Source organism: Erythrolamprus reginae, chromosome 4 (assembly GCF_031021105.1).
Source record: "Erythrolamprus reginae isolate rEryReg1 chromosome 4, rEryReg1.hap1, whole genome shotgun sequence".
Lineage (NCBI taxonomy): Eukaryota > Metazoa > Chordata > Lepidosauria > Squamata > Dipsadidae > Erythrolamprus > Erythrolamprus reginae.
In genome coordinates this window covers 35,415,893-35,434,851 of record NC_091953.1, presented here as the reverse complement: position 1 = coordinate 35,434,851, position 18,959 = coordinate 35,415,893, and the positions used below count along the sequence as shown (strand labels likewise).

The window sequence follows — 18,959 nt, the reverse complement described above, 5'->3', positions numbered from 1 at the left end:
TTACCACAGCCCAACCCAACCACAGGTGGCCTCATTTTCTTTGATAATAATCTCTGTTGCTGTTGCCTATGCATCGCTCTCCGCATGCGTGGCTTTATCATTAACTCTTGTTCTGAATCCAAGGAGGAGCTAGATAATTGATCTCCTTCTGAGCTGTCTGCCCCACTCTCCTCCTCCCTGTCACTCATGTCTTCTTGGTCAGAGGAGCCTTCATCATCAGATTACACCGGGGGCAAAACAGGCCTGCAGCATGTGGATGTCTCCCCCACATCCACAGTCCTTGGGGCAGGAGCTGGGCCAGAGCTAACCACAACATGGCCAGGGTGCCACAGGTGGCACGCGGAGATATATCTGCTAGCAAGTGAGCCACTAGCTCAGCTCCAATGTGTATATGTGTGCCCACCAGCTGATTTTTTGGCTCATAGTGGCTCTGGGAGGGTGTTTTTTGGCTTCAAGAGAGCCTCCGGGGGGATGGGGAAGGGCATTTTTACCCTCCCCCAGCTCCAGGGAAGCCTTTGGAACCTGGGGAGGGCGAAACACGAGCCTACTAGGCCCACCAGAAGTTGGGAAACAGGCCATTTCCAGCCTCCAGAGGGCCTCCAAGAGGGTAGGGGAAGCTGTTTTTGCCCTCCCCAGGCATTGAATTATGGGTGTAGGCACTCGTGCATGTGCAATAGTGCGCGCCCAGGCTCTTTTGGCACCCGAGGAAAAAAAAGGTTCGCCATCACTGCCCTAAATTATTTTAAATGGGACCTCCAGATAATGCTGTGACATATATTATTCAGCTGTGATACAGTGATGTAGTGTTTCTAACCAAATGCTGGCAAGTCAGAAGATAAACTAATTCTTTAAAAAAAATACACCATATTTATAGGAGGAGTATTTATTTTATGTAAGTTTTATAGAACTGAGAGGCAATCCCGATCTATTCACAAATAGATAATTATTCCAAGTTTTAGATAGGAAAAATTACTAAGATAGAGAAAATTAAGCCATTATTGAAGGACTTCAAAACATTCCAGAAGAGAAACCACTTCCAACAGGCAATCTCAAGCTATGCAAGATATTCTGGAACACGGCATCTAGGGCTTCTAAATCTCATCAGTGTTGATCTGTAAAGCGAAGGGACTTTGGTTCAGAAATTGAATGCAGAATATTGTCTATTTGCTTTGCTCTTCTGGCTTCTTGCCTAAACTGTTTTGATCGTTCTCTGGCAACATGTTGCTCTTCTCGCCTCTCACGTCTCTTCCTCCTCAGCCATCTAGAGAGAAATGTAATCATGTTTAAAACTGAATATGAAGCGACACTTCATTTTTGCTGTTTATCTAGTACAAGCAGATAACCTATCCCTAAAAAGATATATTCTGGGATAGAATTATAGATAATTGTCTATATAATAGACAGTTACATGTGATTTGGACAATAGTTCATAATATTAAGACCAGTAAGTATTTTGAATCTTTTGATGACAGCGGACTTATTATTCATTAACATGATATATTATCATGCTCTAATTTACAAAGAAATAAGCACAAGCGTTTTGGTAAAAGAGTAAATGTTGAATCTGAAACTATTTTTATCAAGATTTCATTTCTATTATTATGGGGCATGACCTGAGGTTAGTTGGAGTTGAATCAAACTGCTCACTTAATAATTTGAACATTTAGTATTGTAAGACAAAAAGAAAAAATGACTAATCTACAGTTACATAATATCATAATAGTATACGGTATTAAAAACATGGCTTCTAAACTGATCTAATTTTCAAACTGCAGTATTATTTCAGGTAATATGGTATTCTTCTTTTGGTTGATTCAAAATGTAGTGAGAAAAAATACAAATTTACAAGAGAAAATGAGAATAGGGACCAAAATTCATCTGCTTCCTGCAGTAAAAACATCCAGATTTTATTAAAATAATATTACATTGGTTCCTAAAATGAAAAACAAAAATACATACTGTTTATAAGCTTTGTCATTTTCAGTTGTTCTTGGAAGGAAAAACATGCCCTCTTCTTGCTCCTTCAGAGTTTGTATCTGTTTTTCTTTAATCTGGTCCTGCTGCTTTCTTTTAAGCCACAACTTGAAAGCTTCTTCTGGATTTCTATTCTCCTATTTAAAAATTAAAAATATGTATATATTTAAAATTCAGAAAATGTACACTGATTCTTAGAGTCATGAAAATAATATGATAGCTGCATGTCCTAGTATGAAGGTATGAGACACTCTAATCTATTAAATTCAAAAGAGAAGGTATTCATGATCTGCTTATGATTTGTAGATGTATACCTGCTTTCCAGAATAATATTAGAAAACTAGAAAAGGGAAGAGATTACCTCATAAACACAACCTGAAAATAATTCACATTAACAATCCCATCTTAATCATTATTCCTTATTTACTAAGTGATACACTGGATACAAAACCAGTCTACATGTGTTTTGGGGTATCTTGATTCTTGTAATTAGTACAGTGATGCCTCGTCTTACAAACGCCTCATCATAGAAACTTTTCGAGATACAAACCCGTGGTTTAAGATTTTTTTGCCTCTTCTTACAAACTATTTTCACCTTACAAACCCACCGCCGCCTCTGGGATGCCCCGCCTCCAGACTTCCGTTGCCAGCGAAGCACCCATTTTTGTGCTGCTGGGATTCCCCTGAGGCTCCCCTCTATGGGAAACCCCACCTCCAGACTTCCGTGTTTTTGTGATGCTGCAGGGGAATCCCAGCAGAGGAATCCCAGCAGCACAAAAATAGGTGCTTCGCTGGCAACGGAATTCCGGAGGTGGGGTTTCCCATGGAGGGGAGCCTCAGGGGAATCCCAGCAGCGCAAAAATGGGCGCTTCGGCTGGAAAAGGGTGAATTTTGGGCTTGCACGCATTAATCACTTTTCCATTGATTTCTATGGAAAACATTGTTTCGTCTTACAAACTTTTCACCTTAAGAACCTCGTCCCGGAACCAATTAAGTTTGTAAGACAAGGTATCACTGTATTTTCATTTTCATTTTATTATTTTTACAAATAATAGGTGTTTTGGTCTTGTGGTTAAGAGGCCAGGCTAGAAAGTAGGAAACTGAGTTCCTGGCTGGGTGACCTTGGGCCTGTCACTTTCTCAGCCCAACTCACCTCAAAGGGTTGTTGAAGGGAACATAGATAGGAGGAAGGTATGTTGCATGTGTTATAGGCATTGTTCTAGAAATAATAAAGATAGGATACAAATAAATAACAAGGTGAACTACATACGTAACATTCCCTAATATTTTCCTCACAACAATTCTGAAGTGGGGTTTGCTGAGAAAGAGAATGACTGGGTCAAGATCACCCAATTAGTTTTCATGCCTAAAGTGGGACTAGAACTCAATATCTCCCACTTTCTAGTCTGATGCCTTAACCACTGGACCAGTGGTTCCCAACCTTTTTTTGGACATGCCCCACCTAAGAATCTCTAAAATCCTGCTGCCCCCCCCCCCAATGACATATAATTTTTATTATTCAAAAAGTGAACTCCTACTCAAGCGGAGGAAGCCTAAAAGGCCTTTAACTTGGTTAAACAAGGTTCCAATTGCCCCCATTAAAAATCAGATTGCCTCCCTGTGGGGCGTCTTCTGCCTTCAGGGGTGCCTTTGGGAGGTCGCAGCCCCAGACAGAGCCGGAGAAGCCGGGCGGGGCTCAGAGCCCACAGGGGTTTCTCCCCGGCCGACAGGTTTCTTCATTGCTTATTTGACCCCTGTGACAATCATTAAGTGTTGTACCACATGATTCTTGACAAATGTATCTTTTTCTTTTATGTACACTGAGAGCATATGCACCAAGACAAATTCCTTGTGTGTCCAATCACACTTGGCCAATAAAATTCTATTCTACTCTATTCTATTCTATCAATTCTTTGAAAATCCCCTTTTCCATAATTCTAGATCCTCATAATTCAGCTCCTGTTTTAGTTGCTCCAACTTTTGTTTTATTTCTATTCTGTAATTTTCCTGTAGCTCTCTCTGGCATTCCTCTATTTCTTTAATCTTTTTATCCTTCACTTCTTTTCTTTTCCTATTATAATTTCTTGAGAAATAGCGTGGGCTCTAAGGACTGGTTTAGCTGCATCCCAAACAATCGCATCCTCTGTTGATTCTAAGTTATCCTTAAAATAATTATCCATTACCTTTAGCAATTCCTCCCTTTCTTTTTTACCCCTAAATAAATAATTTGTATATGTCCATTTATATTCCCTTTCCATCTTACCTAGTCCCATCTCTACATTTTTTGATGTAAGCAAAGAATTTGCATCTAGAAACTGAAATTTTGCAATTGTTGTTTGGGATATATTTGAGGTTGGGGAGATAACCACACAAACAACATATTTCAACAACAAAAAATTCAGTACTGTTTAATATAATGCCAATTTGGCTTCTAAACAGCTGATCTGTAAGTAGTCATCCTAAATTTATCCTTGACATACAAATAGCTGCATTGGGAAATAAAAGGCTGAATTCTATCAATCCTTATCAAGAAAACTTGCTTTAAACTTTTAAAACTGAATCCACAGAAGAAATTATAGAAACTTAATCTGCTGTTTTATTATTATTGTTAGCCGCCCCGAGTCTACAGAGAGGGGCGGCATACAAATGTAATAAATAAATCTTACCCTGCTGTTTAAGTTCTCCATTTGTTTCGCACGCTGAACTCTTTTCTCCTGCAGCATTTGGGTTTTTTTCTTCTGTAACCAAGCATGGAAGACTCGGTCATTTTCTTTCTTTTTTTCGTCTTCCAGCATCTTTTTTTGGTTTTCTTCCTTGCATTAAAACATTAACAAATAATGACAATTTTAGGGGGGGAAACTATTCAAAATACAAAGAATTATGAACTTCCAGAATGGAAGTTGTAAATAGGTTAGCTAAATAGTTTTCCACTACAAAGCTTCATATTTTGATTTTGACACAGAGTAGGCAAAATGGATGTGATTTTCAGCTATTTTTCCACAAGATATCCCTCATCTCCAGGTCCTCTGAAAGCTTGGAAGACACTGAAAATAAAGGAAAACTGGCCCAAAGATTGTAAGCAGGAGCAGGAACTGCCCATAATTACATAATCTCTCGTTCTGAGATTCTCTGCAGGATCAGAAGCCAAAGAAATTGAAATTGGAGGTAATCAAAATTTTTCTTTTTATCAAAAGATACTACAATAATGGGAAACATAATAGAATTTCAAAATCAGTAAAATTCTAAATTGCAGTGAAGCCTTGGGTTATTTGATGATTCATTACAAATGGCTTCCCTCCTCCCTCTAACCATTTCTGCTTTTAGAACTGCAACACATTCCATGTGTGTTCATACAATACCCTGAATCACAAATCAAAGTTAGCATATGTGGTTTTATGAATCAAGTTTAGGTTGTTAATTTATGTTTCGGTGTATTATGCAAGCACAGGAAATTGAGATACACCAAGTAAACTACCATTCCATAACAAGAACAAAGCCAGTAAGGGAAACTGAAGTCTGAACAGTTTTCAAAAGGAAATAGTATTAGCAGTGTTTTAAAAGATGAAACGGAATATATTAAGTTTAAGATAAGGATAACAGGATTTTTTTGTTAAGTTTATTCTCAAGTCACTCCTATTTGAAGTTTTTAAAAAGGAGTTTTCAAACACAAATGGCTGCATAAAAGACGATAACAGCTAAACAGTCCCCATATATAAAATTTGTACAGTGGAACCCCGACATAAGAGCTGCTCTACTTAAGAGCAACTCGAGATAAGAGCTGGGAGGGGAGAGATATTTTTGTTCTACTTACAAGCCCAAATTCGAGATACAAGCGCCAAGGAGCTGTCTCCTGAAGCCAAACGCTAACTTCCGCGTTCGGCTTCAGGAGACAGCTGCGAAGCGGCGCGCGTGTTTTAAAAGGTTGCAGCCGGCCTGGGGGGCTGGGGGGGTGCTTGCAGCTTTCTTTCTTGCTCTTTTTCTTTCTCTCTTTTACCTTCCCTTCCTCTATTTCTTCTTTTCTTTCTCCTTCCCACCTTCTTCCCTCCCTCCCTCCTTTCACTCATTCCTCTCTTACTCTCCCCTTTCATAAGTTTCCTTGCTTCCTTCCTCTGTTCCTGTCCCTTCCCCCTTTCTTTCTTTCTTTCTTTCTTTCTTGCTTTCTTGCTTTCTTTCTTGCTCTTTTTCTTTCTCTCTTTTACCTTCCCTTCCTCTATTTCTTCTTTTCTTTCTCCTTCCCACCTTCTTCCCTTCCTCCCTCCCTTCACTCATTCCTCTCTTACTCTCCCCTTTCATAAGTTTCCTTGCTTCCTTCCTCTGTTCCTGTCCCTTCCCTCTTTCCTTCCTTCCCACCCTCCGTCCATTCATTCACCCATTCCTCTCTTGATCGCTTAAAGCCGGTCCCTGGTGCAAAAAGGGTTGGGGACCTCTGTCCTACAGGATTGGGTGGCAGAGAAGTTGAACATATGTAAATTTAAAAGTTTAAGAAAGTTTACAAGTTAAGTGAAAGAAACTTCATTATTCATTTATATGTACATGTACATTTCTTCATTAAAAACATGTCTTTCTGCATAATTTAGACTAACTTTGTGAGTTTTTTGAGGGCTGGAACCAATTAAAATTATTTACATTAATTCCTATGGGGAAAAGTCGTTCGAGATAAGAGCTGCTCGACTTAAGAGCCCAGGTCCGGAACGAATTAAACTCGTATCTCGAGGTACCACTGTACTCTTAACATTATTTTTAAGAGGAACAAATATGAAGGGTATTCTTTGTTTCCATATCCTGATTGTAGATTTGTACAAGCAGTCACATCATTAATATTCTCACCTCTCTTCTTTTTCTCTCTCTTCTTTGCTCCATTTGTTTTCGTAGCTCTTTTTGCCTGGGGGATAAGCAGAATGTAGAACTTCTAACGCCAATGATCACTTTTGCTGACTGGACCCTGCGAGGGGTTCTTCCCCGTTCTATATTCCTTGTAATATTGATGGCAGAGCTTGGTCGAATAGGTGGTGGTTGAGGGAAAAAATAATATCGTTCTTTGGAAGGAGAACAAGATGTTATAGGTATTTGCAGGAAGGACTCTTCTTTTGCACCAAAAGCATTAGCATATGAACTTTTAGAAGAAACATGTTGAGTTTCAATGTCACTGAAAGAAATACTCAGAGGTGGAAATAAGCCTTGACTTTCAATGTCACGGATACTCAAGAGTTCAAATTTCCCATCTCTTTCTACTAGGATCTTGCCATCCTTGTGCTCATCATCCATACCACCATTAATGGACAGAGCTATATCTTCCGGTCCTGTTTCATTAGAAATGCGCAATTGAGCCAATCTACCTGCAATATTTTGTTCCCTATTAGGATCATTTTTATCTACTTCTGTATTTGTCAGACCTGGTACTTCTAGCTCTACTATATTATCATCAAATTTTAATTTTCTTTCTTTTGACTCATCCAAAGGCTCCTGACCCAACAGAAGTTTGTTAGCTTCTTCAATTTTTTCTAAGATATAACGCTTTATATCTTCTTCTTCATCCTCGTCCTCCTTGTCTTCTAGCCTTGATTCCTGACCAGAGCTTTCACTATCTGTATCAGATGCTGGTTCCAATGACTTAGGATCGAGTTCAAATATAGAATGTATTTCATTTTGTGATACATCATTTAGAGCTTCCTCAGGCTCAGGAGGTTCTTGTGAAGAATTTCGTTCCTCATCCTTCAGTATTTCTTCAGGCTCCAGGGATTCTTGTGAAGGATTTTTTCTATCTTCTAAGTCTTTGTCAGTGTTTGTTTTGAAATCCTCTTCATTGTCATCATGATTCTATGAAAAAATATACAAAATGTAGGAGGCAATATACATAGTCATGGTTCATGTACTATTTAAAACACAATTTGTTTGACCATGATTTATTGGATTCTTAAACTATGCTAAGTTGGGAATACATAATATTCTGATCTGAGGACTGCTCTAAGGTTTTGCACTGTCGTCTACACATCAAATTCCTAAATGCATTTCATTTATATTTAATTGAAATTAAATATAGTTAAGATCTTTTCCAGTTATACATTTAATAAATCCCTCTTTATCACATTAAGCATTACATAATTTAGAAACAATTTTTGGTGGACTCACAAAAGCTTTGGAGGGACTTCACAAATACTTGGAGCTTCAGATTGTGTACCACTGAACTAAATTGTAATAGTATACAAATTGCAGTGGTTACACTCATAAAACACAGTGACTCAAAAGTAAGCAAACACCTTATTAATTAACATGATGGTGAATCAAGCCCCAGAATAGCTGACTGCCATTTGGCATTTATCAGAAGCAATTTAAATTTCATCCTGCGTTCAACAACTCTTCTAACAAATCTATATTTCATATCTTTGTTTTATGTATACTAATATAAGATTATATTCTTTTAATACCTGTATATCATCAGAAATTTCTTTTTCTTCTTCATTAATTAGCCACTCAAGATCTTTCTCAAAATCATCCTCATAGTCACCACCTTCTGTGGTATCTCCCGTATCTGTAGATTCACTGGTTTCTTTTTTGTCACTCATTGTGGATGTTTCTTAAAATAAAACTATAAAAGTAGAAAACATAAAATTACAAATAGAATACTGTATACCAATTTATATTGTAACTCAATAAATAATTGCAATAAAATGTAACTCAGCAAAGTACTTGTCCTAATTATCTCAAAACACTAACATATTATTCTATAAGTTTATATTAAGGCAACAGAAAATTAGGAATAGAATAGAACCAATTAAATTATAACAAGTTTTACAAGTACAGTGATACCTTGTCTTACGAACTTAATTGGTTCCGCGACGAGGTTCGTAAGGTGAAAAGTTTGTAAGATGAAACAATGTTTCCCATAGGAATCAATGGAAAAGCGATTAATGTTTGCAAGCCCAAAATTCACCCCTTTTTCCAGCCAAAGCGCCTGGTGGGATTCCCCTGAGGCACCCCTCCATGGGAAACCCCACCTCCGGACTTCTGTGTTTTTGCAATGCTGCAGGGGAATCCCAGCATCACAAAAACGGGTGCTTCGCTGACAACGGAAGTCTGGAGGTGGGGTTTCCCAGCGAGGGGAGCCTCAGCGAAATCGCAGCATTGCAAAAACACCGAAGTCCTTGAAACCCCACATCCGGACTTCGGTATTTTTGCAATACTGCGATTTCGCTGAGGCTCCCCTCGCTGGGAAACCCCCCCTCTGGACTTCCGTTGCCAGCGAAGCGCCCATTTCTGCGATGCTGGGATTCCCCTGCTGGGATTCCCCTGCAGCATTGCAACACTGAAGTCCAGAGGTGGGGTTTCCCATGAAGGGGAGCCTCAGGGGAATCGCACCAGCACAAAAATGGGCGCTTCACTGGCAACGGAAGGTCCGGAGGTGGGGTTTCCCAATGAGGGGAGCCTTCACCTTGCAATGGAAGTCCGGAGGCGGGGCATCCCAGCGGCGGCGGTGGGTTCATAATGTGAAAATAGTTCGGAAGAAGAGGCAAAAAAATCTTAAACCCCGGGTTCGTATCTCGAAAAGTTTGTATGACGAGGGGTTCATAAGATGAGGTATCACTGCACCTTTACAGAAGACTATGGTATGAGAATTGTTTAGCAATAATAATATAGCAAGTATTTGCTCAGTTTCACCTAGGAAAAGTACTGTTTATCTGAAATGAAAACAATCCTGAATGCTATACATTCCTTCCAAAGGAGAATAGGCAAATATTATATAGAAACAGATAAAAATCTTGTGCACTACTCAATTTTTTCTCATATCAACTTTGGAAACTAATTCTTACTGAAAGCAATCTAACTCAAATTTGCTTCTAATAAACGTAAGTCGCACACATACGTCTGTGTGAATAAATATTTCCTGGAAGCTATACTTCAAGTAAAGAGGGAAGAAAAGACAAGAAACCTTGTTTAGATCCTACAAAAGATTTATATTTATCAGACAAACAATTCTCCTAATCAACATTTCCATTCTATTTCTATACCATAAAGAATATGTGGTGGACATATAAAAAAAAAAAAAGATTGGACAAAAATACATACATGGTTGGGAAAAAATGATAAAACAGCAATATTGTTTTGAAACCAGAGACATTTTTGATGGTCATTTTACAATAAGTACAACAAAGGGAATGTATTTTACATGTATTGACTGCAGCTAGAATAGTATTTGAAGCCCAATGAAAAAGTGAAGAGGTCCCAACAAATGAAAATGTGATTTAAAAAATGTTAGAATGTGCAGAAATGGATAAGCTAACGCTTATAATTAAGGAAAAGAAATAAACTGAATATTTTTCAACCTGAGACTTATTTTATCAATGGTGAGCTAATAAAAAAAGAGTTTGAGACAGGGAGATATATAGAAGGATCAGTGATATAAGGAAGGTATTTTACATTGATTAAACAAATGTGGTTGTTGTTATTATTAATATTATTATTATTATTATTATTATTATTATTATTATTATTATTAACCTTTTTATAATTGAAACTAATGCAATGAATATTGTTGTAAACACTATTTCCTAAAATAATTTGTTCCCAGACAAAACACTGTTCAATTGAAATTGGAATTTTTGTATTTTATAAAATAAAATAAAAACTTATTACAGAAAAAAAGACAAGGCTATCTACACTTTCCAGCAGACTTATGTACAGTCATTTGACCCTTTTATATCTGAAGCTTTTGCTCATTCTATTGTTCCACACCCTACATTCCCAAGTAATTATTTGAAGAAAATCTGTATGTCTGGTAGATCTCTTTAGCCAATGCTGCATATCTATTGAGAAGTTCAACAGCAATTCCAATGTAAGTATAGATAGTCCTTGACTTATGACTACAATTGAGCCCAAAATTTCTGCTGCTAACCGAGACAGTTGTTAAATGAGTTTTGATTTTTTTTGTCATAGTTGTTAAATTTATTTATTTATTTATTTATTATTTAGATTTGTATGCCGCCCCTCTCCGCAGACTCGGGGCGGCTCACAACAAAGTGAAAAACAATTTACGACAAATCTAAATTACTGTTTAAAAATATTTTAAAAACCCCATTTTCTAAACAAACATACATCTAGACATACCATTCATAAATTGTATATGCCCGGGGGAGATGTCTCAGTTCCCGCATGCCTGACGACAAAGGTGGGTCTTAAGGAGCTTACGGAAGGCAGGGAGAGTAGGGGCAGTTCTAATCTCCGGGGGGAGTTGGTTCCAGAGGGCCGGGGCTGCCACAGAGAAGGCTCTTCCCCTGGGGCCCGCCAACCGACATTGTTTAGTTGACGGGACCCGGAGAAGGCCCACTCTGTGGGACCTAATCGGTCGCTGGGATTCGTGCGACCGCAGGCGGTCTCGGAGATATTCTGGTCCAGTGCCATCAAGGGCTTTAAAGGTCATAACCAACACTTTGAATTGTGACCGGAAATTGATCGGCAACCAATGCAGACTGCGGAGTGTTGGTGAAACATGGGCATACCTAGGTAAGCCCATGACTGCTCTCGCAGCTGCATTCTGCATGATCTGGAGTTTCCGAACACTTTTCAAAGGTAGCCCCATGTAGAGAGCATTACAGTAGTCGAACCTCAAGGTGATGAGGGCATGAGTGACTGTGAGCAGTGAGTCCCGGTCCAAATAGGGCCGCAACTGGTGCACCAGGCGAACCTGGGCAAACGCCCCCCTCGCCACAGCTGAAAGATGGTTCTCTAATGTGAGCTGTGGATCGAGGAGGACGCCCAAATTGCGGACCCTCTCCGAGGGGGTCAATAATTTCCCCCCCAGGGTAATGGAAGGACAGATGGAATTGTCCTTGGGAGGCAAAACCCACAGCCACTCCGTCTTATCCAGGTGGAGTTTGAGTCTGTTGACACCCATCCAGGCCCCAACAGCCTCCAGACACCGGCACATCACTTCCACTGCTTCGTTGACTGGACAAGGGGTGGAGATGTAAAGCCGGGTATCATCAGCGTACTGATGATACCTCACCCCATGCCCTTGAATGATCTCACCCAGCGGTTTCATGTAGATATTAAATAGCAGGGGGGAGAGGATCGACCCCTGAGGCACTCCACAAGGGAGAGACCTCGGGGTCGACCTCTGGCCCCCCACTAACACCGACTGCGACCAACCGGAGAGGTAGGAGGAGAACCACTGGAGAACAGTGCCTCCCACCCCCAACCCCTCCAGCCGGTGCAGAAGGATACCATGGTCGATGGTATCGAAAGCCGCTGAGAGGTCAAGAAGCACCAGAACAGAGGATAAACCCCTGTCCCGGGCCCGCCAGAGATCATCCATCAACGCGACCAAAGCAGTTTCCGTGCTGTAACCGGGCCTGAAACCCAACTGCTGGGGACCTAGATAATCGGCTTCTTCCAAGGACCGTTGGAGCTGGAGTGCCACCACCTTCTCGACAACCTTCCCCATAAAGGGAAGGTTGGAGACTGGACGATAGTTATTGAGTACGGCTGGGTCCAGGGAAGGCTTCTTGAGGAGGGGGCGCACGAGCGCCTCTTTATAGGATGATGGAAAGGATCCCCTCCCCAAGGAAGCGTTGACAATCTCCTGGACCCAGCTCCGTGTCACCTCTCTGCTGGCCGAACCAGCCAGGAGGGACACGGATCCAGTAAACAAGTTCATTTAAGTTAATAACATGGTTGTTAAGTGAATCTGGCTTTCCCATTGACTTTGCTTCTCAGAATGTAGCAAAAGATGATCAGATGGTCCCAGACACTCATCATAAATATAAGTCAGTTGTCAAACATCTGAATTTTGATCCTGTGAGCACGGGGGATGCTACAATGGTCATAAGTGTGAAAAACAGTCATGTCACTTTTTCAAGCCTGTTACAACTTCAATCTGTCACTATAAGTCGAGGACTACCTGTATATGCAGGATTGTAATCTTCAAAAAATACAGATTTATCTTTATTATACTTAGATTTTCAAAACTCTTTCTGATAATATAATGAAATGAGATGGCCATCATTTTGATCAACTAAAAGAAATGAACAATAACTTGGAAGACCGAGCTGACAGATCTAATATATTATAATCTTGCTTTTGTGTTTCTCTAAATAAAATTTGAGAAAAGGCATTAAGCTCACATGAGTCATTTTAGAGCAGTTCATTTAGCAACCACAATTAGGACCAATAGCTAGGTTGTTAAGTGAAACCACAACCATGTTTATTATCTTACTTCAGCTTTCCTTTGCTTTATAGATCTGCAAAGGTTATAAATCTAAGGATTCATCATAAAATTACTCTTTCATCACTGTCATAACTACAAACAGTTGCTAATCACTAAATAAGGACCCTCTATACACAAATTAGAGAGGCATCAAGTCAAATTCTAGTCTTGCTGACTATATGGACAAATACTTTAGTTATACTTTACAATTCTTCCAAGAACTTTGTAGTAATTTCTTCTTTTACTACCCACTTTTTCTTCTACTTTCCTCACTTTATACATATTTTGATCAATCCTAAAAATCAACAAGTCCTCTGCTCCTTAAATACTAAGAAAAATTATCAGATTAATTTCCGGATGTACTGTATTTCACTTAGTCAAATGCTTTGAGTATACTCTTTAGAAATGTGTATCTTGTACACAGAGATATATATTCACACATTCTGTATATATACAAACAGATACATAAAGTACTTGCTAAGAAAAGGCAGGAGATATAACTAATCACTAATATGATAACTTAATTAACAATTAAAAGATGTCCTTGCATGTAATATCTATATAAAACTGACTTTTGTGTTAATATGATAGATCTGCAACCTGTCTTTTATTAGACAGTATTAGACAGTATTAGACAGTAAGGGCATGCATAAGCGCACCATTGTGCCTACTGTGCCTGTCTTACTGCCCTATTGCCCAAATTTACCTGTACCTACTTTACTTATGTTTATTTATACTAATACCTACTATCATGTACATGTTTTTGACAAATTAGTAAAATAAAAATAAAAATCAATTAAAGCAAAGGGAGACGGGTTAATAGTTCTGAGAGAGTGGTGGGAGGAGGGAGGGCTCACAGTGGTTAGAGAGCGCAACACTGCAGGTTACTTCAGCTAACTGCTAGCTGTAGTTCAGCAGTTCAAATCTCCCCACCGCCTCAAATTGACTCAGCCTTCCATCCCTCCGAGATGGGTAAAATGAGGACCCAGATTGTTGGGGGCAATATGTTGATTCTGTAAACTGCTTAGAGAGGGAAGTAAAAGCACTATGAAGCAGTATGTACCAGACAGTAAGGGGTGTGCATAAGTGCACCATTGTACCTACCGTCCCTGTCTTACTGTCCTATTGTCCAAATTTACCTGTACCTACTTTGCTTATGTTTGTGTTTATACTAATACCTACTATCTTGTCCATGTTTTTGACAAATAAATAAAATAAAAATAAAAATAATTAAGGCAAAGTGTGAGACCAGGTTAATTGTTCCGGCAGGAATTTTTTCCCCCAGTACTACATTTAATCTCTTTTTGATAAAGTTTCCATCCCTCACTTTTTGTCATGCCTTCAGATGCTTTTGGAGAAGGAGTTGAACCTTTTCCCACTAGTATGATTTGCCATTTTCATTGAGGCAGAACATAATCAAGCTTTCCTTTAACAGGCCAAACATAATGGGAGCCCTAAATCAACCACTAGCTTGACCACGTGTATGAATCATGGCAGGTATGGGTGTTGTTGAGTTGTTGTCCTTCTATGAGCTTTAATTAGGGTTTTAGAACTTAGATTGGTTTTTTTTCTTGACTTCTTTTTATTGTTGTTGGTAATTTATATTGTTGCAAACCACCCTGAGTTCTTTAGGATTGGGCGGCATAAATATTGAATTGAATTGAATTGAATAAATAAATAAATAAATTAAAATAAATAAATATAAAAATAAATAAATAAATAAATAAATAAATAAATAAATAAATAAATAAATAAATAAATAAATAAATAAATAAATAAATAAATAAATAAATAAATAAATAAATTCTGGATTCCAGTCTCCTAAGGCCAAAATTGAAGGATATATAACGCGAGTCGGGATAACTTGCAGATTAAGGCAGACTGATGCCACCTAGGCTCGCTAAGCGTCTGAAGGGGAGGACACTTAAGCAGTAAGCCAAGCCTTTAAAGCCGTCGCCATGGCAATCGTCACCTCCGTTTTGGTCCTCGCCAAAATAAGGTCCGAGTCGGGACCCTCGCGACGACGCTCAAGCTGCCCGAACTACGAAGCAGACAGACAGACACCCCCACACACTGCGCTCCTCTCAGACGCCTGCCTGCCTGCCTGCCAGCCCGCTCTTTAACACTAACCGCAGAATTGACGCCCTCCGAACGAAAAAATTCTATTCCGACAAGTTAATCTAATTCTCGTTTCTGGCGAGGGAACGTTATGCCGACTTCAATCGAGTCGGTAGCTTCTCAGCCTTCGCTTCCCAACGAAGCAAGTTTCGTCGGGCTTTTCTTCCCAGGTTAAGAGCCTGACGCGCGTCGCCCGATAATAACCCAAAGGCCTTTTCACACTCTCTAAAGCGCCGGATTTTCTTTAACCCGGCCACACTTTCCCTCTCATGTCCACCTGTGGACGGCGCTGAGCAGCGACCCGGCCGCCAGGGCGTTGTCATGGTAACTGCTGCACCCACCGGCGTCCCGCCATGTCTCCCGAGGTTTCCCCCACCACTCACCAAGCAAAGGACGGCGGCTGTAAAGGATCAAACGGAGCACTTTTGCCGCGCACCACGCTTCCCGTCTCCATAGAAACCGGGGGGCGGGGCGACCTCCTGATAGAATGGAGCCTTCGTGCAGCTGCGGAAAAATAGTTGAAGTGACGCGTAGGCGGGAAAATATTTGACACGGTGGCGAAATAGATGTGAAATGTGTTGTCGGGCATACCAAGTTTAAATGTGCACTTATGCGGAGTAATGACTAACAAACTAATGGAAGTGGTGCAGATTAGGTTGCAACTTCAGAAAATAGCCAATATTATTTGGCTATAACCTGATCCTACGCAGCTTCTGCTCCGGCAATCTCACACCAGAGCCTACTTTTGCCAGACCCATCCTTGAATACAGTTCATCCACGATTGACCTCTCCAGGTTCCTAAGAGGTCAGTAAGGGGGCGTGCATAAGTGCACTAGTGAGCCTTCTGTCCCCTGTCCAATTGTCATTTCAGAAAGTATATATTAATGTAATCTCTGTTACAATCACATATGAAAGCTGGTTACAAATTTTGGAAAACACCATGCAATTCTAAATGAGCATAAGATGATGTGGATGATTTTTAAATGATATACTGTATATTAGAATTATTGTTGCCAAAATGATGAAAAACACACTTTAAAATTATCAAATTGTTTATTTGTTTAAAATAGTTTTACAGTTTGATTTTTAAAAATTTCCTATCAAGGTATTTTTATTTAGCTTTCCTGCTATTTTTCCTTTGAGAAGGAAACTTTTCTTTAAAACACCGTACCCTAATGTAATTATATTAATGCAAAAAAAACATATCCTGAAAAAGAATGGACTATTAGCATAACTCTATGTGTGTATGTTTGTGCATTCACAGAGCAATTTGCAAACAAGAAAGTCTTAATTCATCCATTAACAATACCCTTTACATAAATGAGCTTTCACAGTTACTATATCAACCTCCACAGTTATCAAAAAACAGAAAGGGATGAAGTACATATAATGTCATTTATATTTTAAATTAAAATTATGTATGTTGGTTATATGAATAGTTGAAGGGAAAGCTGACCTTTATGAATCAGCATGCTCTCTAGATGCCAACAAAACTTACTGTACCAAGATATCACTTAAAGTTTGTTGGATGCTTTTATAAGATTAACTTTTAAAGTAGAATTTGTTACAAAAAATACAATGCAATGTTATAACAATGAATATTATGGCTTTAACAAAAATGGGTAAATAGTATTTTTATGAATTTTTCAGTTGTTTGCCAGTTTTTGTACTCATACTTTGGGAACCAAGTATTCCAATAAAATATGATAAGGTGAAAACAGCACTGGGTGAGAAACTATTACAAGCTTGGCAGAAATAATGATAAAGATTCTATTCAGAGCTCAACTTCTGACTCCAAAGACAAGTCCACAAAATTTTTGGCAATAATGTAGAAATATAGTACCTTCCTGCTGCCTTTTGGGATATTTTCAGCTTCCCACCCTAGGCTACAGTTGGGGATTTTTCAGTAGCTCCTGTCCAATACTGGACCAGCTTTTTCAAGATCAGTTAAGGTTAATTTGTTGCTGCCACCTGAACAATCCCACTCTACACAGCTTTATAAATATGAACCTCACATATATTGATTTTTTTTTGGATAGGAAAACTCACTGAAAATCATTCACATGAGATACAACTACATATAAATACAGGTAACCCCTGCTTAATTATGTTAATTGGGACCAAAATTTGCCTTGCTAAGCAAGGCAATCATTAAGTGCAACATTATTAAGTGCAATATTATTAAGTGCAACATTAAGTGCAACATTATCCAAAGACAGGCTACAAAAATGGTGGCAGGTCTTAAGCATAAAACCTATCGGGAAAGACTTAATGAACTCAATTAATGAAAGTCTGGAGGACAGAAGGGAAAGGGGGGACATGATCAAAACATTTAAATATGTTAAAGGGTTAAATAAAATGCAGGAGGGAAGTGTTTTTAATAGAAAAATGAACACAAGAACAAGGGGGCACAATCTGAGGTTAGCTGGGGGAAAGATCAGAAGCAATGTGAGAAAATATTATTTGACTAAAAGAGTAGTAGATGCTTGGAACAAACTTCCTGCAGACCTGGCTGCTAAATCCACAGTAACTGAATTTAGACATGCCTGGGATAAACATATATCCATCCTAACATAAAATACAGGAAATAGTATAAGGGCAGACTAGATGGACCATGAGGTCTTTTTCTGCCATCAACCTTCTATGTTTCTATTATATGACATCACTTGGCAACATTAACTGTTCCCTGTTGCTGTAATTAAATGAGGATTGTGGATCATAAAGCAAAGATTTCCTCATGATTTCCTGCCAGCTTCCAATAAGCAAAGTCCATAGAGAAGCCAGCAGGAAACTACAAGTCCCAGGCAGCTCACAAGCAAGTCAGCAGGGGAGATAAGTGGATGCTGCATGAAAATGGTGGGACCAGGGGTGGCTGGTAGGCAATGTGCAACAGTGCTGGGGCTGTGAGTGACTGCTATCAGAACAGCATGCTCAGGCTCCTCCAGGAAGAAAAGCTACAGGAAGGTGAGCAATTTATAGAAGCATCTCCCCTTTTCCCCCCATTAACTTTGCTTGTAGGAAGGCATCGAGAAAGGCTGCAAATGGTGATCCCATGAGATGCTGCAACTACTGTAAGCGCAAGCCGGTTGCAAGTAGCACGATCATAATCACATGATCATTGGGTGCTGGAGTGGCCAGAACTTCAAGGACCTGTCATAAATACTACTCACTCAACTGATTGTGTTGTGGCCTGTCAGGTGCTGGCCCTTCCAGCAGCCTAATCGGAGAAGGTGGTGTGGGAGTCAGGGTCAGCATTAAGGCAACCTGAAAACTTCAAGGGGGAAAAGGATATGGAGCTGACACAGAGAGAGAAAGAGAGGCAGAGCCTGGACCAGAGCTGGTATTTTTAGCAACTACTCCAGCACCCTAAAACAAATCCTGCTGTTTATGTATTTATTCGATTTTGTGACAATATAGGCAATGTAACTGGGCAGGAAGAGAATAAAAAACAGGTGACTCAACTTTTTCCCCTCCCCCCTTCCCAGAAACCCAAAAGGTACCCATGAACTCTTCCTTCTCTAAATTTAAAAGATAAATAGAACTGCCTGTGTTCTTCTGCACATTTTTTTACTTATTATGAAATATAGCATTTAGCATTTAAACTTATATACAGTTTCATAGTGCTTTTATAACCCTCTAAGTAGTTTACAAAATCAGTATATTGCCC

At 39.4% G+C, this 18,959-nt stretch overlaps 1 protein-coding gene across 9 annotated transcripts; it reads right to left on the bottom strand.

Annotated features, from left to right (window-relative positions):
- Window positions 1-867: 867 nt before the first annotated feature.
- Window positions 868-15,744, bottom strand: CCDC181 (coiled-coil domain containing 181). Of its 9 annotated transcripts, none has more exons than XM_070749975.1 (7): window positions 15,676-15,744; window positions 8,400-8,560; window positions 6,802-7,791; window positions 4,641-4,787; window positions 3,128-3,193; window positions 1,960-2,111; window positions 868-1,261 (listed from the first exon to the last, which is right to left on the bottom strand). In XM_070749975.1, the coding sequence occupies exons 2-7, from the start codon at window positions 8,535-8,537 to the stop codon at window positions 1,102-1,104; spliced, it is 1,653 nt and encodes a 550-aa protein (XP_070606076.1). In that variant the 5' UTR covers window positions 8,538-8,560; window positions 15,676-15,744; the 3' UTR covers window positions 868-1,101. The 9 variants fall into 9 exon arrangements, with proteins under 9 accessions (XP_070606076.1, XP_070606077.1, XP_070606075.1 ...); XM_070749976.1 differs by having other exon boundaries at window positions 15,634-15,684; XM_070749974.1 differs by having other exon boundaries at window positions 15,570-15,677.
- Window positions 15,745-18,959: the final 3,215 nt, after the last annotated feature.

Bases quoted from the DNA above. Each gene is read 5' to 3' on its own strand.
- CCDC181 (XM_070749975.1), bottom strand. From the start codon at position 8,537: ATGAGTGACAAAAAAGAAACCAGTGAATCTACAGATACGGGAGATACC. The intron at 3,194-4,640 runs GTAAGATTTATT...TATTATTTCTAG, and splicing joins TGGAGAACTTAAACAGCAGG to AACAATGCCTATAACACATG. The intron at 2,112-3,127 runs GTGAGTTGGGCT...ATTTTTAAATAG, and splicing joins CCCTTCAACAACCCTTTGAG to GAGAATAGAAATCCAGAAGA.